The sequence below is a fragment of the Scleropages formosus genome, chromosome 6 (assembly GCF_900964775.1).
Source record: "Scleropages formosus chromosome 6, fSclFor1.1, whole genome shotgun sequence".
NCBI lineage: Eukaryota > Metazoa > Chordata > Actinopteri > Osteoglossiformes > Osteoglossidae > Scleropages > Scleropages formosus.
Window position 1 is genome coordinate 30154542 of NC_041811.1, and position 24078 is coordinate 30178619.

Here is a 24078-nt window from a genome sequence, read left to right on the forward strand (position 1 = left end):
CCCCTCTGGACCTCAGATATTCCACACGACACTTTTGTTTGGCTGAATACGTCAAATGTGAGTACGAGGTGTAACGTAAGGACGAACCACGCGCGGATGTGAACGAAGGACTCACCTCTTCACCGTCACGTCGCTCACATTCTTGACGCGCTTGGATATGAAGATGTGGTTATTGAACCGGCCAGAGAAGGGCAAAGTCCCGCCTCTGCTCGACTGTCATTGGGTAAAGGGCAAAGGGGATCCACTAGGATTGGTTAGGATAACTGCCAATCTAGGGAAGTAACGTATTCAAGACGTAAAGGGGGACGGCCAAAAATAAGCATCAGGACCAGTGGGTCTCCCCTCCTCTGCTGCTGTCCGTACAAAATAGGTTTTCAGCGACACCTCAATTAATAGGTCCGTGAAAAACACAGAACATGTATCACTACTGCTGTTGTATTGTCTGTGATCAAGATACTTACTCCGAATGGATACAGTAAGACTGCTGTTTAAGTAGGCAAATCATTACAAAGCTCAACTGTTAGTCGTTTGCCAAAGATTAGATTGTTTAAAAAAATGTTAGTAATAAGACCGATGACTCTGCATCCTTTCTTAGTCGGTACTGCGATATATATATGCAGTGTTATCTGTAAGATCGCTGAAATTAAAGTTGAAATGGTGTGTTTGACACCAATAATATTTCGTTCGCGGAAAACGTACTTCTTCCATATTTGTTTCAAAACTCTTACTCGCTTCAGTTGGATGTGTGTTGAGATTTTTTTGTGGAAATCCCGAGTTCCGCGCAGAGCGGAGGATGCTGGGAACTGCACCCGGGGAGGTGGGGAGGTGGGGGTGCGGCGGTGCGGCGGTGCGGGCGCACGTGGGCGAGCCGCCACAGCCTCAGGACACCTGGAATTCACACTGTTTCCATTAGTGATTCTGGGTAAGAACGGTTAATTTCACACCGCTTTTCACATTACATTAACAATCTAAAAGAAACCCTCAGGTATCATTTCAAGGATGTGGCTTGCAAATTATCAATACAAAATCTGCTGAATATGGGAACACCAACAGCTAAGAAAGACACACCTTAAAAGTATAAAAAGAAACTAAAATAAGTTTATCGGCATCTTTGATACAGTACCTTTCCTTGGGGTCGGGAAAATATTGCAATGCGGTGCAGTCAGTAAGTTCTAAAACTGGCCACTATGGCGCTGTTGTGATGATAAACCCTCTGCACATGCGTGTTACATGTAATGGCGCAGTACAGCATCTCTACTGTAACCACACAGCTGTGTTCCATTGGATTTATATTAAAAAAATAAACGATTAAGCAAACACAAAACAATGTTAAAAGAACAAAAGTCAGGGAAACAAAAACAGCTTCAATACACTGTCAATGTTCTTTAAAGTTTTAAAGTTGTTACTTGACAAATGTTTTCCTGTATTGAGTTTACTTCCACGAACATGAATTTTAACAAGTAAAAGACGAACATTTCATTAATCTTCCATCAGTGTCATGGAAACCAAGCAGCACATTTTTAAATACCAAAGCAAAACCACACGCACATTTTCAGAACCGCTTGTCCCATACGGGGTCACAGGGGAACCGGAGCCTACCCGGCAACACAGGGCGTAAGGCCGGAGGGGACACACCCAGGACGGGACGCCAGTCCATCGCAAGACACCCCAAGCAGGACTCGAACCCCAGACCCACCGGATAGCAGGACCACGGTCCAACCCACTGCGCCACCGCAGCCCCCTCAAAGCAAAACCATTACACAAATAATCATTAGATGTACACTGATCTTTCAAGAACAACTGAGGACATGAACACTTCCAGTTTCAGAGCAAGTATCACAAAGGGAGTAATTTGTCTCATTGGTTGCTTTAGGCTCTTCGACATAACTTAGCTGACATACTTTGAAGGGCAGAATAATTTTGACCTATTCTGCTCAGGAATAAACAGCATAAAGGGGCAGAAAACAGGACAGCTGGGCTGCCCACTGGGTGCTTCCTTCAGCCAAATGTGTTCCATGAAGAGACCACTCCAAGTAAGTGTTTCACATACAGCCTCTTCCTGCACATGCACTAATAAGGGATGATTTATTGCCTGAATGCACTTACGAAATATTAATTACATGTTGGTCAAAGGGACTCTTCACAGTCAAAACCACAGCATTTCTACTTTGCCATCTAATGAACTGTATTAATGTCAGAAATTAGCTTTCACGCTAAAGAATATAGTGTTAAATAAGCAGCTTATAGTGATGTGCTTTATACAGCAGTGTGTTTTACTATATCAGGGTAGGTTTCTTGATTGAGGGTACTACAGCACCAACACATTGGAACAAGAGGCCTTCAGCTCGTAAGGGCCCCAAGCTGATAAAATACTGAATTATTAAAGCATAGAAGAACACTAAACACTGAAGAAAGTAGGTTGTTTCTTGATGGAAATCACTTGCAGCCCTGTAAATGGGTTCTGGGATTTATGCTGCAGAGCATCATCTGCAGTGATTAGAGCTATTGCCTTGTATTCAAAAGGTCTGAAAGCCAACATGCGCTGTAGTACCCTTGAGTAAAGCACTAACCAGCATGGTATCTGCATAAATTGCCCAACTGTAGTAGTTGGTAAACTACTAACTACCATTTCTACAGTTATGTTTGTACTGCATAAAGATGGAGTGGTGTAGAAACAACCTCAACTCCACACATCCATGCTTTTGTCGAAAGTAGGCTGAGTACGACTCAAAGTTACGCAATTCAATAATATAAGCTTCCTAAAACAGAGAAGCAATCACATCATTTGTTCAATCAGAATCAGCATTTTTTAGAGATTATTCTCTGCTATTTATGGATGCAGTGATTAATCAGAGAGCTTTGACATGTTCATTTGGGCTAAATTCCCCTCCAGATTTTACCCATCGGAACTCTCCTCAGTTGCCACTTCCTTGCACACACTGACACAGACCTCTTAGTCCCACATTTACAAGCGGCATGGCGATTTATACCAAACCTGTTTTCAGCCTGGTCAAAAGTATCTGGGTCACACACAAGCAGTAAACGAAGTGTTCTCACTTGTAATTTATCGCTAGGACATTTAAAGTGTAGTGCACCACCACATCCAAAACCCCCACTCGCAATCGGTGCTTAAAATTAAAAATGTAGATGTTAATATTAGCCACCCCTTTGATTTGAAATAAGCCCTTAACTAGAATCATAACATTATAATAGAAACCATAAGCAGATACACACATAAGCATGTAAATTAAATTTATGAATAATTCATACAAACCACCTACCTGCAGCAAAAAGTAATAAATATCAAGAAGTTACATATGGTTTCGATTTTTGACATTTAAGGAGCGGAGCCTTAAATATGCTTCATAGCTCAGTTAACCTTCATGAAAGGGAGTGAAATGCAATCATGTATGGAGTCAGTGAGATGTTGATCAGCAAATATTGCAATGTTTAGGACTGTGTTGTCCCATAACCATGAAGGTGAGTCAACCCGAGCAATTCAACTGAATAATATTTTTTGTTTGTCCTTAAAAAAAGAGCCAAGCATGAAGGTGACAAGAATCCTTAAAGTGAGTAGTGCAGGTTGTTGTTTTTTTGGGGGGGGGAGGCAGTTGTCTGAGAGTATGAAATTGTGTGTGCATGCATATATATATATATATATATATATATATATATATATATATATATATATATATGGTGCAGTGGGTTGGACCACAGTCCTGCTGTCCGGTGGGTCTGGGGTTCGAGTCCCGCTTGGGGTGCCTTGCGACGGACTGGCGTCCCGTCCTGGGTGTGTCCCCTCCCCCTCCGGCCTTACGCCCTGTGTTGCCGGGTAGGCTCCGGTTCCCCGTGACCCCATATGGGACAAGCGGTTCTGAAGATGTGTGTGTGTGTGTGTATATATATATATATATATATACACACACGGAGCCTACCCGGCAACACAGGGCGTAAGGCCGGAGGGGACACACCCAGGACGGGACGCCAGTCCGCCGCAAGGCACCCCAAGCGGGACTCGAACCCCAGACACACCAGAGAGCAGGACCCGGTCCAACCCACTGCGCCACCGCACCCCCCCCCCTTATATATATATATATATATGAAACACTGTTACACGAAAAGAACATGTGCGGTACTAAATGAAGGCACATACTGTAGCATCCCACCCATGGAGCTACAAATCGGCTCGGGAGTCAAAGTAAAAGAAACATGTTCTTCCTTTAACATGTACTCTTTTTTCCTCTTTTCTCTCTTTATTCAACACCTACATGTCTTTCACCAGCAGTCTTAACAACGACGCTTCACACAGTACAGAACACCGGAGAATACCCCTGGCTCGCTCCCAGCACCCCTGCTGCGCCCCACGGTTAAGGGGCTACCCCAAGAACTCCCCAGAATTCCCCTCTTGAACACTGAACATAAATAGAACGACAACCAATCAGCACATCAAACACACACACAAATATCAACTGTTTACACTAAGCTGTTATAACCCCCCTCAGCGCCGTTACAATATCAAATCTAGATTATTATTAATAGTGAAACCTGACCCGACTAGACCGAAAAACAACGGCGACACCGACCCTAACCTAGTGGGTCTAAATAAACACCTATGTACGTGCATAAGGTGTGGGTCGTGACCGCCTTACCTGCTCGCTTTCTCATCGAGACACACACTAGGTCACATTCATGAACACAAACGATCAAAACCACAACACAAGTGACTTACAGAGCACACAAACTGAGACATAAAACAGCAAAGAAAATGGTAACAGTTACCAAATAAATCACACAATTCAGATCACCTTTTCGTGATGTTTTTATAAATAATAGTTAAATAAAAATAACCCCACAAACCAACCCGCAAACAGGACCAACTGACCATCAAAGCCAAACAAGCCACTGACGAGTTTCGTCATCTGGCTTTTAAACTTGCCGCGGTAGAGATGATTGGCTGGGGTGAGTGTGACGTCATCGCTTCTCAGCCTTTTGGCTAAGATCAAAGTGTAGTACCGGAGATTTTAGCGGGAGCAGAGTGGAGCCATATTCAGGACTCTGTGTGGTATGTCCGCAGCTTTCCTGAGGCGAAGCTCTGCTCCCTTGTAGGGTTTGATTTTATTTTTGGGTAGCCTGCTATGCCTAAGGTGCAGGGTTTCGGGTGGCTTGTCCGCCGTCCCCGGAGGGTGATGCAGAGATTTTGTTTTTAGCTATTTTTTACCAGATTGCCCAGAGTAGGTTTTCCTTGAAGACGTCAGCTGCACCTGGGGAAGACAAGAGAGCATCACTGACTGTGAGGACGATTGCTGGCGGGATGCAGGCATTGAAGAATACCATCCGCTTCTGCTGGAGGAACTAGGACGACGTCGTTGGATTTCACGAGCGCATTCCATTTGTTCATGAGATCGTCTTCGGACTCCTGGGACTTCCGGCAGAGGACATTGTCTGCATCCATAGGAATGGACCGTTGTCCTTCGACGTCACGCTGGCAACTGACAAACGTTATCGGAGGGTGTTGGAGATGTGTAGGGTGAGCGCAATGCATTCCAAGCTGCTCCCCTACTCCATCGAGCCACTCTGGAGGACAGATAGAAGAGTTGTGACTGTCCATGTCTTCGACTCCTTTGTGTCGGCGGACATCGTGGCAGCCTTCCTGGGGGATTTTGCAGACGTCCTCCCTAGACATGAGGAAGACTGGGACCTTCTGGGCATCTGGACTGGACAGAGACACTTTTTAGTTCGTCTGCGTCCCGACCCTGCAGGGATGGACGGTTATAGGCACCCGCCTGCGTATTTCACCTTGGGCAAGGCAAGAGGCTACCTATTTTATGAAATGTGAGGATGTTTTCTGTTTGTGATGTGGAATGTTGTAAGTTTTTTGTTCTTATGGTATTGAATAAAGTAGGAATAAAAAAAAAGTCTGCGACATCATCACTAATGAGGCGTGACATGGAAATTGATGGACCAATGACAAAGTGGGGGTAGATGTACAGTGAGTGGAACGGTCGAAAAAACGGAACATGAAGTACACACACAGGGACGTAAGGCCTAATTTTCAGTGTTCAGTTCAGTTTAAAATGATGAGGGACAATTAAATTTTAATTTATTTGCACAAAGTCGCTCTGTAGACTTACCCATCTGACAGCTGCTCTGATCTGTCTTCCTTGTGCACACGACTGATATCGACCTTCAGTTCCTCACTTTCCCGAATTATTAGACATAATTGATCTCAAACCTAGTTTCACCTGGTCTCCTGATGGGTCCTCTTCCATCCATTCAAAGAGAGCTTCTCTTCTCAGTGCTGATACACGGTGGAACAAAAGGAAGGGTTTCATGACTGTACTGCAGGATTCCGCCAGGTGTTATCCATCACTGATGTACACACGCAAAGGATGTACAGCCACGTTGATGGTGACGTGCCCTTGTGCTCCATGTGAGTGCTCTGCTTGTTCTGTGTGCTTCCTAGTGTGTCTCTATTCCATCTATTAATACAGCCTGGCACTTACTTTTCAGTATCTTCTTAAAACAAAAGCTATTCAAGGCTTTTCAGCCTGTGTGTGGAAATTCACCAAGTTACAGAGGTGCTTTGTATTCTAGAACTTTCCATAATGTGCAGTTCATAGTAATATACACTCACAAGCCACTTCATTAGGTACAGTACTGGGTTGGACCCCCTTTTGCCTTCAGAACTGCTTTAATTCTTTGTGGCATAGATTCAACAAGGTGCTGGAAACATTCCTCAGAAATTTTGGTCCATATTGACATGATAACATCACGCAGTTGCTGCAGATTTGTCGGCTGCACATCCATGATGCGAATCTCCCGTTTCACCACATCCCAAAGGTGCTCTATTGGATTGAGATCTGGTGACTGTGGAGGCCATTTGAGTATAGTGAACTCATTTTCATGTTCAAAAAAACCAGTCTGAGATAATTTGAGCTTTGTGACATGGCATGTTATCCTGCTGGAAGTAGCCATGGGTACACAAGATGGGTACACTGTGGTCATAAAGGGATGGACATGGTCAGAAGCAATACTCAGGTAGGCTGTGGCGTTTAAACGATGCTCAGTTGGTACTAAGGGCCCCAAAGTGTGCCAAGAAAATTCCTCCACACCATTACACCACCACCACCAGCCTGAATTGTTGAAACAAGGCAAGATGGATCCATGCTTTCGTGTTGCTTATGCCAAATTCTGACCCTACCATCTGAATGTTGCAGCAGAAATCCAGACTCATCAGACCAGGCAACGTTTTTCCAATCTTCTATTGTCCAATTTTGGAGAGCCCGTGCAAATTGTAGCCTCAGTTTCCTGTTCTTAGCTGACAGGAGTGGCACCCGGTGTGGTCTTCTGCTGCTGTAGCCCATCTGCTTCAAGATTCGATGTGTTGTGCATTCAGAGATGCTCTTCTGCATACCTCAGTTGTAGCAAGTGGTTATTTGAAGTACTGTTGCCTTTCTAACAGCTCAAACAAGTCCAGTCATTCTCCTCTGATCTCTGGCATCAACAAGGTATTTTCATCTACAGAACTGCCGCTCACTGGATATTTTCTCTTTTTCTGACCATTCTCTGTAAACCCTAGAGATGGCTGTGCGTGAAAATCCCAGTAGATCAGCAGTTTCTGAAATACTTAGACCAGCCCATCTGGCACCAACAACCATGCCACATTCAAAGTCACTTAAATCACCTTTCTTCCCCATTTTGAAGCTCAGTTTGAACTTCAGCAGATCGTCTTCACCGTGTCTACATGCCTAAATCCATTGAGATGCTGCCATGTGATTGGTTGATTAGATATTTGCGTTAATGAGCAGTTGAACAGGTGTACCTAATAAAGTGGCTGGTGAGTGTATGTAATAATACAAAGAATGCAGAAGTCATAAATGAAAAATATGATTAGTACTACAAATTGGGTAAATAATAAAGAGTAAATGATTAATACATTCATAGAAAGTGAGTACACTCCATTGAAAGAATGCTTATTTCCTCACACATTTATTTGACACGTTCTTCCAAAGCCACTTACAATTACTTACTCCTTTATACAGCTGGGTAATCCTACTGGATAAGTTTTAGGGTAAGCACTTTTCTCAAGGGTGCTACAGCTGGAGGTGAGGTTCAAACTTGAGCCCTTTAGGTCTAAAAGCAGCAGCTCTAACTACTATGCTACCAGTTTTCCACACATTTGTCAGTGGAAAATTACAACTATTGAAATACCATGGTGAAATGCATTTTTTTCACTCAGACATTATATGGTGTGATGCTTAGTAACATAAAAGCAAAATGCCACATCCAATGATTCAGTGTTTTACAAAGTAAAATTGTATAAAACTAGATAGGGGTGCGGTGGCGCGGTGGGTTGGACCACAGTCCTGCTCTCCAGTGGGTCTGGGGTTTGAATCCCGCTTGGGGTGCCTTGCGGCGGACTGGCGTCCCATCCTGGGTGTGTCCGCTTCCCCCTCTAGCCTTACACCCTGTGTTACCGGGTTGGCTCCGGTTCCCCGTGACCCTGTCTGGGACAAGCGGTTCTGAAAGAAAGAAAAAAAAAAAAAAAAAGAATTGTATAAAACTATGTCACTCCGTCATAAGGATCAGGGATAATAAAGGCAGCTGAGAGGCTTATGGGGACACGGTGGTATAGCGGGTACAGCCTCATAGATCCAGAGTTTCCTGGTGGATGTGGCGTTTGATGCCAGCTCAAGATGCAGAGAGTTTTTATGTTTCTCCGGAAGTAAAAACAACACCATATAAAATAGAAGTAGTGCAGGTGCAAAAGTAAGTGAACCCTGAGTTGCATTTGTTCAACCAAGTAGGTAAGTAGAATTAGGTGTGTAAATCATTTATTCATTTTATATGTTTGATTTAAGATGTAGACATTATAAGTTAATTTTAATATTCTATGCTGGAATAATGACCATTTTTATCGGGTTTACATATTTTCAAGCAGCACTGTATTTGAAGGATGCACTGAGGTGTGGAAAAACTGCTTAATGCAACTAAATACCCAGCTGCTGGTAAGAGTTACTGGTAAGCAGCCTGGAGGACACCTATGAAACATCTTAATGTAATCACAACTGAGACACCATCCATCCATCCATCCATCCATCCATCTATTTTCTTGCCCGCTCGTCCTTCTAGGGTTGCGGTGGCAACAGGGAGAGCAGAGAGGCTCAGCCGCCTCATCCCCCGCAACTTCCTCTAGCTCAGCCTGGGGGATCCCCAGCCGTTCCCAGGCCATCTGTGAGATATAATCCCTCCAGCAGGTCCTGGGACAACCTCGGGGCCTCATCCCAGTTGGCCGTGCCTGGTATACCTCCAAAGGGAGGCACCCAGGGGGCATCCTTATCAGATGCCCGAACCATGTTAACTGGCTCCTCCCAATGTGGAGGAGTAGCGGCTCTACTCTGAGTTCCTCCCAGATGTCCGAACTGCTCGCGGAGAGCGAGTCCCAAGACCCTGCGGAGAAAACTCATTTCATCCGCTTGTATCCGCAATCTTATTCTTTCAGTCACTACCCAGAGTTCATGACCATAGGTGAAGGTAGGGACATAGATCGACCGGTAAATAGAGAGCTTTGCTTTATGGCTCAGCTCCCCCTTCACCACTACAGTCCGGTACTGCGACCGCATTACTGTTGCCGCTGCTCCCAGTCTGCGGCCGATCTCACGCTCCCTTTTCCCCACACTCGTAAACAAGACCCCAAGATACTTAAACTCCTCCACCTGGGGGAAATTCTTTCCCCTTTCCTGGAGGGGGCATGCCATCCTTTTCCGTGAGAGAAACTCGGACACTTGGGGTTAAATGCGCTATGACTGCAAGACCGACAAACAGAAAAATGGCCACAGGTCTCCTTTAATGAGAGATTGTCACAGACCCAAGTAATTAAACCAAACAGGATCTGACTGTGTTTTTACCTGAGCGAGCCTGACAGTGCACCTCTAGTATGAATGCCAGACTGAGTCACGGGAATCCTCTGTATCAGCTGCTCTACTCCAACAAAAACAAGTAGAAGTTCAATGATGAGGAAGCCAGAGTCCCAAAACACACATTATTTACAGTATAATCTCCTTTTCTTCTATGGACGTTATACATAGTGCACATTTACAGAATTTACAGCACATGCCTTTAATATTCTTCTAACAAAAGTCTTTCTGGATTAAACAACATACTCTTTCTGAACTGAACCACACCAACCGTCATATTTTTGGGTCGGGGCTGTTACGTTATATAGCAAAGAGCTCTGGCTTGAATCATGATCCCTTTATTCAGTTGAACGATATGTCAAGACCACTGTTTTTACCTTTACTAATATATATTTTAAAGTCCATTGAACAGCAGTCAACATAAGTACACACCAATTCATCTGAGGTTAGGCCATTACAGTAGGCCTAAATCTCTTAAGTCTTTAAAAGGGTTTCCAGGGAAGCGTGTCGTTTAAGTGAAGCATAATTCTCTGTTTTGTAATGACCACTGACTTTTTGCCTTCGTTCACCCTTCCTCACCCGCTTCCCGCTGCCGTGTGGATTTGCGGCCGACGGGCTGTGAGCAGAAGGAAGCCAGCGGGGAGTGTCTGTGTAGCTTGTCTCTTTCGGAAAACAAATTACAAACCAGTCTGGCCCATGCCTGCAACGTGTGCATTTAAGTGCATAAAACAATTAGCACACCTAAATGCACTGGTGAGCACAGGCAGCCGTTGTTCTTCCTCTTTTGTAAGACCCATAAATCATTTTTCGTATTTTAACTTAGGAAAAATAATCTGTTATATTCAATAGGATTTCTCAAACAGCATTGCAATAATGTCATGCTTTAAACCCTTTGAAATAAGTTCTAAAAGCAGCTAAAAATGAAGTGTGAAATTCCAAAAGGAGCAAATCAGTCAAAAAGACTCAAATGCACTTCCATGATGGGGGGGTGAACTGAAACACCTTAATCTAACAAGGCATGATTTTCATCCTTAATAATGATGTATCTGTACGGGTCACACAACCCGGAGGGTCCTTTACAAAGGGTGTGTGGTGTTTAAACCCGGATCTTAAATTTAATTGTTTAACAATCTCATTATCTGTTTGGGCTAACAGCACTGCAAATCTCATTGCCCACAGTCTGCACACCAGCAGATTAAGGCAAGGAAGAGATTATGTGTCCCCCCCCCCTACAGGATTGGGTTAGGACAGGCTTCTTTGACTCGCCATGATGTGAGTCATGTGGTCACAGAGCAGTTCCACCTGGCACAGAGAAGCCGACGGAGTCGGTGCCATTAGCCACGCCTCCAGACAGCCACTCCAGCCTCTCCCTTTCAGGAAGGGAGTGGATTTCGCGGTTGGGAGAAACATTCCAGAGCTGAAATAGAGGCCTGCATCATCTGGGAGGGGTGGTCATTTGGTTACAGCACTTTGCAGGCTGCCGCATCCATGGCTCCTCTGTGCGCTCTCCTGCTCCTCTGCCTCCTGTCGGCCGCTCCGCTCTCCAGAAGCCAGCAGCCCGAGGAGGAGGCGCTGATCCAAGCCGGTAAGCTGAACATGCTCCTTTTCCTGCAGCCTGCTGTTTGCTGACGGGTGTGGAAAGAAACTGAAGGAAAAAGTGCCTTTCATCAATGCAGGGTGTCGAACCCTTGCACCCTATCGCATCCACAGTGGTGGTATCCGCCACTCAGCTTCAGTGGGCCTCAAACTCTCTTATCGCTCAATGAGGGATGAGGGAGGAAAGTTTGGGATTTTAATATTAAATCCATCTCAGGGATGCAGATTGTCAGATATAAACATATTGTAATAAATTCCCGCGTTGATCTTACCCTATGAGAATCCGACAAGGATTGGAAAATCTGGGAAAAAAAATCCAGAGAGTTAAACTTTTTCTTAAACCATATTTAATTCACGTTGTTAGATTATTGGGTGTAGCTTTTGGATTACCAGACAGAGCTGAGTGGTGGGTTTTTTGTTCAAGCTTTTAGTAGGTAATTAACAGATGAAAGGATACATATATTACCCTGAATTTACTTGCATATGGAGAAGAATGTGGTGCGACAGTGGAGGTGGAGGCTCTTTTCGGAACAGCATCAGAAATACCGCACAGGATATAGAAGGAGGAGGTTGCATCTAGCTTTATAAACCATTTCTTGAATATGCGCTTCCACTGCTGCTGCGCTGGAAGTAGCTTTTTTGTGCTTAACCTCAAGTCTATGTGCGATTACATGTGTTAAATGTGATGTATTTGTATACTGGTCAATCTGAATCTGAGCCAGACATAATGGACAGCGGCCAGTTCCCTTAGGGATGGAGTGTGTCATCGTTGTGCCTCTGCCAATCTCTGGCTTTTACATAATGTTACATGGCTCACCACACCCGTTAGTATATACTTTAAAAGAGGTATGTTTACATTTGGAACTGGGTGTAACTTTGAGGTGGGACGACACACTGAAATGAAATGTGTTGCTTGAAAAAGAACACGCCGGCGAAACCGAGTTCAGCCGCATGACAAACTGATTCCACTGGAATTCTAAGCTTTTGCAGCTAAAAAGCAGAAGTGCTCAAACTTAACCTCTCAAATACATCTAGCTGTATGAATAAATAAAAATATGTGTGAAACTTTTGTGAGGTCTTGGATTGCTGGTAGAGCATACGTCTGTGCAGCAAAAACGATACATGTGAAAACCTCTTTTTTTCCAGAATATGTACAGCCACTTGGCGGATGGGTTGCGATGAATCCTCAAAGCCCTGAGGTCCAGGAAGCTGCGGAGATGGCCGTACAGGTGTTCAATTCCAGATCCAAGGCCAAGAAGCTCTTCCGACTGCATCACGTGACCTCAGTTTCGAAACAGGCATGTCAATTAATCGGAGCTGAACCCTTCTTGGATGCTACATCCTTGGATTGGATGCAGTTCCTCCTGCGTGCAACTAATTAAAATAATCACAAGTCAGGTTTTAGTCAACATTCATATCGAAGCTCATTCTGTCTGGTGCACCATGTGCTTTCTGCACCAGACAAAATAAATATTCTTAAATGTGAATTGCTCCTTATCACAGAAAATGGTTTGTATACTTTGGTACTCTTTACATGTGTAATTATTTGCTCTCTATATATATATTTAGTGACTCATGTTATTTGCTTTGCTGTGTTTGCATAGTGAATAAAATGCTCTGTGGTGGTTTCCTAGGTAACAAATGTCATCTCATACAAGATAGATGCCAGAATTGGAAAGACAAAATGCATGAAGTCTGAGGCCAACGACACAGAGTCCTGTGCTTTTGGGAAAAAGGTAACTGATCTTACCCTTATTATAAGGTGCAGAATAGTCAACTACTTCACTTTTGATATGGTGGCGCAGTTGGTTGGACCAGGTCCTGCTCTCTGGTGGGTCCAGGGTTCAAGTCCTGCTTGGGGTGCCTTGTGATGGACTGGCGTCCTGTCCTGGGTGTGTCCCCTCCCCCTACAGTCTTTCGCCCTGTGTTGCTAGGTTAGGCTCTGGCTCCCCGCAACCCCGTATGGGACAAACGGTTCAGACAATGTATGTGTGAAAAAAATCTGATCAAGTATTACAGATTCCTATAAATTGCATTTTTTGCATTTTTTGCAGTATCACTTATGCAAATTTGAGGTCACCTTAGATCCTCGACATGACATACGGAAGGTGATCAGCTCCGAGTGCAGGAAAGAACCCCGACAGTGAGCAGACCAGCACGATGGAGGGCATTAAAATTCACACTTCATACATCCGTATCACTTTTTCATTGCTAAGAACACTCCTTTTGAAGCATATGTCTTTGGCTGTGTCCCAAAAAAAATTGACAAATAAAATGATTTATACAATTGTGCCTGTTTACATTATTCGCCTTTTCCCTTGAGACTGATTCTTCACCGCAACACTGCAGTATAAAAACCCACACTCGCAGCAACGAATACAGCAAATCCCAAAAAAAGTTGAAACTGCGAGCCAAACTTGGAGAAAAATGGCCCTTAAATGTAGGACTCAAGTTGGTATGTGGTTCACATGCTCACAAAGCCGGATCCATACATGCATGTGTTCTATACAGTCTTGTTTACACTGGAATATGTACTAAATCCTAAAGAGCAGGCCTGGCTACAGTGGTTAGGAATTGTCAGCACACTAATATTTAGGTATGATGGCAGTAGCAACTAGGGTGTTCCAACCTTTACATCATCGCTGGCCTACAAGACTGGAAAGCAGTTTTTACCGCTGGCTGGAAATGGTTAAGAAGGCGCCAGTAGGGATGGGAATGCAAATGTCCTCATAAGTGGCCAGTGCTTGAGCTCTGAGTGCCAACATGGGTAGACTCCAGTCAAAGTCCTTTATCAGCAGTTCCAGGACATCGAGTTTCCTGCTTGAGATAATAAGCGTCGCCTGCCTGTGCTCGGTACAACAGCACGCCCCTGGCAGCGAGCGGATGCACCACATCTGGTGATGTGTAACACAGCTCTTCTATGAGCCCACAGGCGTTCTGGGGCGGTGCGTTTCTGTGACAGATGACAGCAGAATTTTTACTTTTCAGTGGCTAAATGCATTGCATATCCACCACTCCTGTCAACCGCTTGAGGGCGTTTCTAAGATGCAGATCTGTTTATATTGCATAAATCTTATTAGGTTTTTACAGACTGCAATGTAGGAATGTGTGAAGAATAGAGCAAATATTCCATAATGTAACTGTTACATCAAATGAACAGTAAGACACTATATAATTCTTTCTACATCCAAGTGGTCAAGTCAAGAACTGGATCTCTGATAATCCCACTTTCAACAAGATAATTCTTTACATTTACTGATCATGATTTTACATATTACATCTCCTTACTGTAAAAATTGTAAAAGAAAAAAAAGATTTATGTTGATATTGTTAATGGTAAATTGATTTGATTAAAAAACCAACTACAAAAAGTTATTCTGCAGTTTATCTTGCTTTTTCAAAAAATAAAAATAAAACAAAACAGAGTTCAAAAATAAATACAAAAAGCACTGGGGGTTTGCAGTGCTGTGGCCCTCCTCTGCTACACAGTTGTTTCAGTCTTTGGTGTAATCCTTCTCAGGCATCGCGACAGGAGAATCTCCTGCTGATTGTACCTGTGGTTTGCAGACAATTCGAAAGGTTTGCCCAATCAGTAAAATTACCCATCTGCACAAATGGGTAAATAATTATAACTAACACTGTAAGTCATTTCGGAGAAAAGCGTCAGCTAAGTGAAAAAATGTAAACGTAATGTAAATCAGTCCCAGCCTTTTTTTGTAGAATTAAATTTTTGGTCATTAACTTAAAAAAGGTGTTTAAAATCGCTTACAACAAATCAAATAAGGAAACTGGAAAAAAGTACAAGATAAATTGTGGAAACTCACTTTGCAATGACCCTGGCTATCTCCCTTTCCTCCTCTTCCTCCAGCCTGTGCAGAACAGCCTCCAAAAGGGGCAACTCCAGGTTTAGATATTGAGCCACCTGGGAGGGTAGGTGTGGTCAAGGGTGAAACTTACAAACCAAGTCTACATGCATGAATATTAAGGGCCTGAAAGGTTTCGTGTTCTGCTCCGAAGAAGGAATCTGCTGTTGTACCTTTTTATTGTTTCCATATATTGAGTTGGATCAATAAAATATTATTAAGCGCTTTGAACTGGCAAGATAGTATGAAAATCACAAAACTCTAATAAGGAACTTAATAATGTTCATAACAAATAGAAAAAGCAACAACCCCCTTAAGGCAGTTTGGCATAAAATTTTATGAAAGTCAGAGATTTGAACAATACATAGCTGACACAATCCCTTTATACAGCTTAATCTGACTACTATATTAAAGTGTAGCAAAAGATACAAAAACTGTTCTCCTGTTGGAAAATGATCCTACAAGCCACCAGTAAGAATTACAGCTCCACAATTTTATAAAGAATAGTTTATATTAGTCAGATTGCTCTAGCAACCTGCTTGCTACTTACATCGTTGCTGACCTCCTGTTCATCTGTATCCATCAGAAACATCCTCATGATGTTCTCTGATGGCCCCTGAAGCACTCGCTCCCACAAGGGGAAGTCAAGGTCACTCAGTTTTCTCTTCTCTGATGGAAAAACATCAGTACAAATCAAGACATGGATGTTTCTCAGGCACCACTTCATTACACAACTTCAAAATTTAAAAAAAAAAAAAAGTTCTGTTCGTTAATGTAGGGTACATTTTTGACAAATCAAACATGCAGTACTTTTTCTATCGCTCAATGTGCTTGATGAACTGGGGACCACTTGGGATTTTTTTAAGTCAGGCTGCACCAGATGGGGTTATGATGGGAGAAGTGACCTACCGCCACTCTGGTGAATGCAGTACAGAGCAAATTCCTTGGGGTCATTCTCTACCTGCACAAAAACACAGTATGAATGGATTTTGACAGAGTGATATCATTTATCTTCACCCAATCACAATGCATCTACCATTTCCTCCATTATAACAGTGCATTGCAGTGTCACAGTTCTCTGGAGCCTATCCTGGAAACAGGGTTTGAGGTAGGGTACACCCAGGATGGGACACTAGTCCATTGCAGAGCAGTCACACACACTCTAAAGGCAATTTAGAGCCAACAAATCAACAGACACACACCTTTGGACTGCAGGAGGAAATCAAAGCACCTAGAGGAAACCAAATGCAAACATGGGGAGAACATGCAAACTCTACAGAGGTCAGGAGTTCCAAGGCACCAGTGCTACCCACTGCACTGTTGTTCTTGTTGCTGCCATTGAGTCAAGCCTGACTCATAGTGAACACCCGTGTAGCTTTCAAGGCAATGGAGGAATGGAAATGGGTACCCATTGCACTACAGTGCCGCTAATCACTTGGTAAACACCTAAAGATATGGTTCAACTCAATTTTCCCTCCAATAACAATATAAATGTACCCCGTTCTCTGGTCAAGAATACTAGCACCACTAGATGATTATTGTAATCATAACTGAAAAATACAATAAGACACAAAATTGGAAAGAACGTTTCCAGTTAAGGTCAAGGCTGATTTGATTGAATTTCTGAAGGCAAAAACCATTTTAGTTTAAAAGTTCACCTTAAATTTCTTGAGTAACTGCACTATGACTTCGTTTGTTGTCATTTTGCTGTTGATTCGTACATTGGTTGGCGTCCCAAAGCATGGTGTGAAGATAGATGTCTAAAGAAGGTAAAAAAAGAAAAGTAAAAACTTTACATGATTACAATATGTTGAACCTCATCAGCAGCCATGCAGAATGCTACAAGACATCTATAGACCCAGTCTTGCAATCAATGATTTTGTTGGCAGTTGACAAGTCGGTATCGTGTGCTGGTATAAAGCATGACATGTACAAGTCATCCATATCTGTGCTGTAGAGGAACTTTAATTCTTTCCTCAGCAGATTACATGAGTCTGTTGTGGACCTGAATCCACATTTTCACAACCCTTAGATGCAGTCCAAACATTAGCAAGACACCACAGAACTCCTTCCTGCTATTCCAACAACTAAGTGGCACTTGCTGAACCCTGTTCTCTGGCCTCCACTGGAAAAATGCATAATATCCTTGGAAATGACCCTCACCTTCCAGAGTGTCAAGTCAAGCCAAGTGGTTTTGTTGTTATTTCAACCATTTACAGCTGGTACAGTATACACTGAAACGAAACAACGTTCCTCCAGGACCATGGTGCTACATGAAACAACACAAAATTACCTACACAGGACTACAAAAAGTGCACGTGTGTGACCTTGTGGTTGTAGAAGTGGCCGTTGATGGAGAAACGATGGTGACGGGCCTGTTGCCTCTCAGCTGCTGTCTTGCTCTTCACCCTTTTTTTCACCAGCGAGGCATCACTCATAGAGCGGAACAGGTTCGAGGCCTCCTCCAGTGCCGCCTTCAGCCGCGGAGTCCTCAGGGTGCTGCTCTCATACTCCCTGGGGCCTGGTGGGGGGATACATAAACATCTGCAATACTGGAACCCATCACACCTCCCTCCAGCCACTACAGTTAACTGATTTATATGTGATTAAAAGGCCTTTTAAAAGTATTACAGAAATAGGACTTAAACAGGATGATAACCTGTGCTGTCATTAGCAAGTGGCTCTGGTATTTCTTGCATTGTTTCCTCCATCTCGTCAATGTGGTGCAGGTCGTCAAATTCACCCCATCGTGTCATACCTCTGAAACGTACCATTTAATCTTATTTCAGCCATTTTTATTATCATTGTTGTTGCTGCTGCTGTTCTAATTTTTGCTTCTAAGCTGTATATTTAGTTGAATTTCTGTTGAAAGATACTTTGGTGCCTTTATTAATTCAATTAAATTAATGGCTCGATCTACACGTCTGCCCTGTGTGAGGTAAGAATGACACAGCACCTTTTTCCTCCTAAGGGGCTGGTAGGATCTGGTGATTTTGGAGAGGGATTTGGCTTTTCATCTTGGATTTTGAGCCGGATAGGTCTCCGAATTCCCCAGAAGATGACCAGAAGCCCATCCAATCTGATGTCGTGTCCTGTCTGTTCAAGGAACAACAGGTTATATCATCAATCTCAGTTTCCCTTTTCATTAACCGGCTCAACTGGACACTACATTCTTGAGCATCTGCTGTACAGATGGGTTACCTCATATACAGTTAGATGCTGGTTCGGCTTGTCTTTCAGAAAACAATTATAAGTGTTGAGCAAAGACGAAAACTCGGCCCTGAGAGAAATAGAAGAATGAACCCAATTTAATGGTGAGAGAAAACATATTTAGCAATCAGTCAAATATATATTTTTTAATACAGTAAAAATAAAGTCATATGAGTATGCTCCATCGCGCAGGTTTTGCAAGTGTTGTGTTTTGGCTGGGTGTCGCTCAAGACAATAGCACCGAAAGGTCAGCACTGAGTCGTGCTTTGAACTTTGCCTGGACGCAGCAGGCTTTGTGATACAAGCCTTTAATCTGGCTTTTTATCGGCGTCTCGACAGCTTCCTGTTCCACGTGCTCAATAACAAGTCCGTGTGGAGCCAGTGTGCGGTCACTGGAAGCTCAGCAGCCCAGTCTACTGTGTTCACTCTTTTCAAGAGCAATATCATTGTGTACATGCAACGTGCTCATCAAACATAAGTTAACATACATAATGGAACCGCATGATTTGTTCATTATTTCCAAGACAATGGCAACACTCGGCTTCACTAGTGACTATTTCATCATGGAAGAAATCCGATGAGACCTCCACGGCTTTTAGAGGTTTACTTCAGGAGGGACATCCATGCATAGCTTTAGGTACGAGCCTCACAGCAAAGCCTACGCTGCGGTGAAATTGACTGAAGGTAAACCCAGGTTTGTAAACACCCTGTTCTGTACCATGCCTGTTAAACGGTAGCTGCATCAGGCAGGCTGGCCATTGTAGGACTGAAGAGTCTCCTCCTTGTTCTCATCTGGAGTAGATGCATAAAAACCTTCATCAGCTGACTTTGGATCGGGTTGATCATTTAGCTCAGCCTGAATAAGGGCAGAAGGTGACCAAAACCATAACGTTTTAACAAGTACCTGGAAAGTGTCCTGTTTCCGATGCGGACAAGCGATAACGTGTTCATTTTTGGGCTCGTTCAGTCCGTACACATCTGTAACAGACCGAAAGTTCAGGAATCCCCATCAATGGCCGAGGACTGTGGCTTCACACATTCCATTATCAGAGAACACAATCATATGTACAGTGGCAATACTCGGCATATTATAATTATTATACAGTGATATGTAAAAGTAAGCACACTCCATGGACTGTCTCATCATTTTAAATAAATTAAAACACAGATGTTTGATTAAATGCAATCCGTCCGTTTAGGTGAACACACTTACCACTGAAAATATGTTCTTTGCAATGATTTATTTAACAAAATCCCACAAAACGTTCCAAGGGTGGTCCTTTCCTCAACAACATGGAAAACGCTCAGGTTATAAACACAAAGTATAACATTAAAACAACTTGTTGCTTTTTTTTCAGTAAGAACTGCAATTGAAATATTACAATAACCAGAACATGCAGTCTTTTTATTCTCCAGATGCCTGTTTTTTTCTGGGTTTAATACATCCTGACATCCAAAAGTACGTATTCATTTCAAAAGTATGTTTCGAATGTGATTAGTGACAGGTAGCTGCCCATGGCTCATTTATTACTCATGAGAACCAGCAGTGCTGAGACTTGTCCTCTTTTTGCCAGAAGAATTCAAGATATTCAAGTCTGCTTTTCTCCAGCCTGAGCAGAGGAGGCACCTTCTTGGTCTTCAACGTCCATTCTGTGCCCATGGACATTTGAATGATGCAAATGTAGGGAGCTGATTTGAGATGGGTTATTGTGTCTGAAGTCCTCAGACAAGGGACATATTTTATTTTATTTTATTTTATTTAAACACCAAGTTCTTCCACTGCAAAATAGAAAAAGGAACCGTTTGTCTCCTTAGAACTTTACGGGTTTATGAGGCATTGTCTCTGTGAATTGAGATTATATTTTCACAGCGTGTCACTCCTGTTTTGCTGCTGTTTCTGCACTCAGATTTTGTTTTTTGGGTTGCAGCAGAGCAGTGTGTGTTCCGCCAAGCCCGAACGTGTTTTAACAACCACTAACACAACCTGGACTCTGCAAATGTGCAGCTTCAGGGAGCCAAAACAGAAGTGAGATCACCGCTCTTGGGCCGGGGAGGCGATCAGAACCGAATTTCTGTTTCGCTTCACGCTAAAGAAGACTTTATGGATCAGACAGATTTTTGAGAACAGACTCAAGAATCTGGGGAAAACGCTCTCTGTTTTATGTCATTCAGGTAACGAAGGTGTGGAATCTATGGCCAGAGGCGGAGAGCCAGGGCGGCTGTTGTCTGCTGGAAAATAACAAACACCCTTGATGATTTCATAAGAAATTAAGGGCTAGTGGCGGAACTACAGATACACTCACTTCAGCCACAAAAGCTGCTTTCAGCTAAAACTTCAATGAACACTTTACGTACAGCAAAATGCGAATATTTTAATGAAATCCTTACGGACCACATATTTATCTGATGTTTCTCTCCAAAGCAACTTGCAACTATTCACCCACTTATACAGATGAGCAATTTAGGGTAAGTAGCTTGTTCAAGGTTATTATATACTGAGAAAGGATTCGAACCTGCACCCATTGGGTCCAAAAGCAGCAGCTGTAACTACGACTCCACCACCGATCCTGGTACAGTGCGCTTAACAACAAGTCCAAAACACACCCCTTTCTTACTGCTCATATACCTTTTCACATTTTCGGTTTTGGTCTTTAAGCCTGAAACTGATGGACTTGCAGAACTGGTCATTATGAAATGAAACCATTCACAGTAACATTTTTTTTTATCATAGATAAAAGAAACAAAGGACTACTATGCCCATACATTTCTTCGTCGATAACCACGTTTTGGGATTTGTGTTACCACAGTAGCTGGAAACACAGACAGGTAGAGTGACCAACTTACCTGTTTGGGGACCAGGCTGGGAAAACCAAAGCGACCTGTTTGAACCCGAGTTCCTCTGGCAGTCAAGACGGAGAGGTGATTAGCAAGGCCTCCTTCTCCCAGAGCTCTAAGGAAGGGAGAAAGGGAACCAGTAGGCATGGTTGTTAATTATTACCTTCCATGGACACACACAAACACACACACACACGCAGACATATAGGTGGCAAAGCAGCGCAGAAGCTCACAGTTCAACTCACTTTGCCCCAGTGCAGCATGGGAATGTTTGACTAGGTGCCGGTCAGACTGCGTATAAATGCATGCAAGAGTTACACACCTCCTCCAGGTGTTTAACTCTTTCCTTTCCACAGGATTTAGGAGAACATGATAACACCTGCAATGCAGGGGGCTTTGGCTGTATTATTCTCTTCTTGTAATTACATTTATTCTTTTCGCTGACACTCTTCTCCAAAGTGACTTACAATGTTGAGCTGCTTGAAATTGTTTACCATTTTTAAGAAACCGGGTAATTTTCCTGGAGCAGTATTAAAATAAGTACCTTGCTAAAGGTACTGCAGCTGGAGGTGGTTTTCAGACCTGTGACCTTTTGATCATAATGCTGCAGCACTAACTACTGCACTACCACGTGCCCTGCAGGCATAATAGGTATAACAGGTCTTTTATAATAACAGCATAATAGGTGTTTCAGCTGTGATTTTCTATTAACACTACAACCACAAAGTTTGCATACAGAGATTATCTGAAATGGCTAATTACTTTGTAGATTTTGGCACTGGCCTAATTATTTGTATAATATCTGAGTAAATATACCAGACTGCCAGCTGTATGCTTTTACATCTTTTCCAGTATAAATGTGCTCATACCTGAAAAGGTGATTCTGGGATGGAAGCATGGAGGTAATGGAACAGCAGCTGGCTTCATCATTTACAGAGTCCATTTGGAGCATAAATCTTCACAGTGACCAGGGCACCAATGACATTTTCCTTTACTCACTTAGCTTGCACTTTTCTCCAAAGTACAATGTAGAGCTACTTACAATTATTTACCCATTTACAGTATACAGCTGGGTAATTTTTATTGCTGCTACTGAGGGCAAGTACTTTGTTCAAGGGCAATACAGCAGTTGGTGGGATTTTAACCTGCACCTACAGATCCAAAGGCAGCAGTGGTACATATTGTGTTATCAGCTGCACCGCTTGAGTAAACATCTAGAAACACAACTGGACAGCAGGGGGCACAGTGGCAAAGTTGCCAAGCTTGTGACCAAAAATTGCTGGGTCAGATCCCAAATAGGGACCTTTTTTTTTTTTTTTTTCTTTTTTAAAATGAGCTATGAATTTAACAATTTCTGCATCATCAAAATACCCAGATTTCTAGAGTGCTCGGTATTTTACTCATTCTTAAAACATATTTTCAAAAACTGGGTAAATATGATTTATAAACTGGACAGAATATCTTTGATTGTATCCTGGATGTATTAAGGCAAAAAAAACAAAAAAAACAAATAAGCACAGTAACGGGATAGTTGGTTATTGACTTATGAACTTAATTGGCAAGAGGAGTTTGCTACTCCTGGCAGCAGCATTTACAACAGGGTGTAAAGAAAAATTCCTGTAAAGAACCTTAGGTCAGGGTATTGGTGATGAGCGATGGGTCCTTGTTCCCTTTTTTGGCTCCACAGAATACACAAAATTCACCAATACCCCACATAAAAAAACATGATAATAAGAAATAAAGGTATAATTACAGGAAATACAGTAAAAATGCAAGATGTACCGTATGTTATTTACCTTAAAGTGCAGACAACAACTACGCATAAGGATAACTAGAGGTTCTTAGTGGAAGTGGAGGATGACAGAGAGGGAGTGTGTCACTGTCTCAAAACCTGCAGATGTAGAGTGAATAGGATTATCGACAGCTTCTTGACCTTTTGATCGTTTTTTTTTTTGCACCTTATGAAAATCTCACATCTCACACACACTGCCTGAAACTGCTTGTCCCGAGCGGGGTCGCAGCAAGCAGGAGCCTAACCCGGCAACACAGGGCGCAAGGCTGGAGGAGGAGGGGACACACCAAGGACGGAAGGCCAGTCCATCGCAAGGCACCCCAAGCAAGACTCGAACCCCAGACCCGCCAAAAAGCGGACACAGGCCAAACCCACCGTGCCTCCGCGCCCCCTCAAAATCTTAAATCAGTGCCTAATATTTGAAATCGCTGTCGGAAAATCCAGCGACATTTTGGTGCACCATTTGAATATTTATTCCAGCCCAAACAGTTCTCAGAAAAGTTCATGATTCAAAAGGTCATAATTCAAGCACAACTGTGTAGTAGTAACAGTTAAAATCCTGTGTGAATGAAGAGCTTGTGGTTGCAGTTCTAAAGATGATGGACAGGGGGCAGCAAACACCCAGGATGCACCACACACAGGTTCCAGCAATTAACACAAGAAAGTGGGTAGAAAGAGTTGTCTCCACCTGCTCTGAAATCGGACTGTTCTTGTCGCTCGCACTCCATTTTGCACTAAAGTAGCCTTCTGCTGGGTACTGTGTGTAGCATCTGTCCAAAGTGAGCACAGTATGGAAGTCAACATGAACAGATCTGTTTCCAAGAGATCTTGGTTTCCCAATAAGACATTTACTTATTCGGTCAAT

At 43.0% G+C, this 24078-nt stretch overlaps 1 protein-coding gene across 3 annotated transcripts; it reads right to left on the minus strand.

The window, feature by feature from the left end:
- Nucleotides 1-14271: 14271 nt before the first annotated feature.
- rassf6 (Ras association domain family member 6) lies at nucleotides 14272-21682 on the minus strand. Of its 3 annotated transcripts, none has more exons than XM_018750507.2 (12): nucleotides 21667-21682; nucleotides 21431-21536; nucleotides 19491-19564; nucleotides 18578-18656; nucleotides 18333-18472; nucleotides 18036-18136; nucleotides 17704-17897; nucleotides 17035-17136; nucleotides 16286-16337; nucleotides 15927-16045; nucleotides 15338-15435; nucleotides 14272-14466 (listed from the first exon to the last, which is right to left on the minus strand). In XM_018750507.2, exons 3-12 carry the CDS (start codon nucleotides 19535-19537, stop codon nucleotides 14292-14294), a joined length of 1107 nt encoding a protein of 368 aa, XP_018606023.2. In that variant the 5' UTR covers nucleotides 19538-19564; nucleotides 21431-21536; nucleotides 21667-21682; the 3' UTR covers nucleotides 14272-14291. The 3 variants fall into 3 exon arrangements, with proteins under 3 accessions (XP_018606023.2, XP_018606040.2, XP_018606032.2); XM_018750524.2 differs by having other exon boundaries at nucleotides 21655-21681; XM_018750516.2 differs by lacking the exon at nucleotides 21667-21682 and having other exon boundaries at nucleotides 21431-21633.
- Between the last annotated feature and the right edge of the window lie 2396 nt (nucleotides 21683-24078).

Bases quoted from the DNA above. Each gene is read 5' to 3' on its own strand.
- rassf6 (XM_018750507.2), bottom strand. From the start codon at position 19,537: ATGAACACGTTATCGCTTGTCCGCATCGGAAACAGGACACTTTCCAG. The intron at 16,046-16,285 runs GTAGGTCACTTC...TTTTTCCATCAG, and splicing joins CTGCATTCACCAGAGTGGCG to AGAAGAGAAAACTGAGTGAC. The intron at 14,467-15,337 runs GTGAGTTTCCAC...CATCTGTCACAG, and splicing joins ATAGCCAGGGTCATTGCAAA to AAACGCACCGCCCCAGAACG.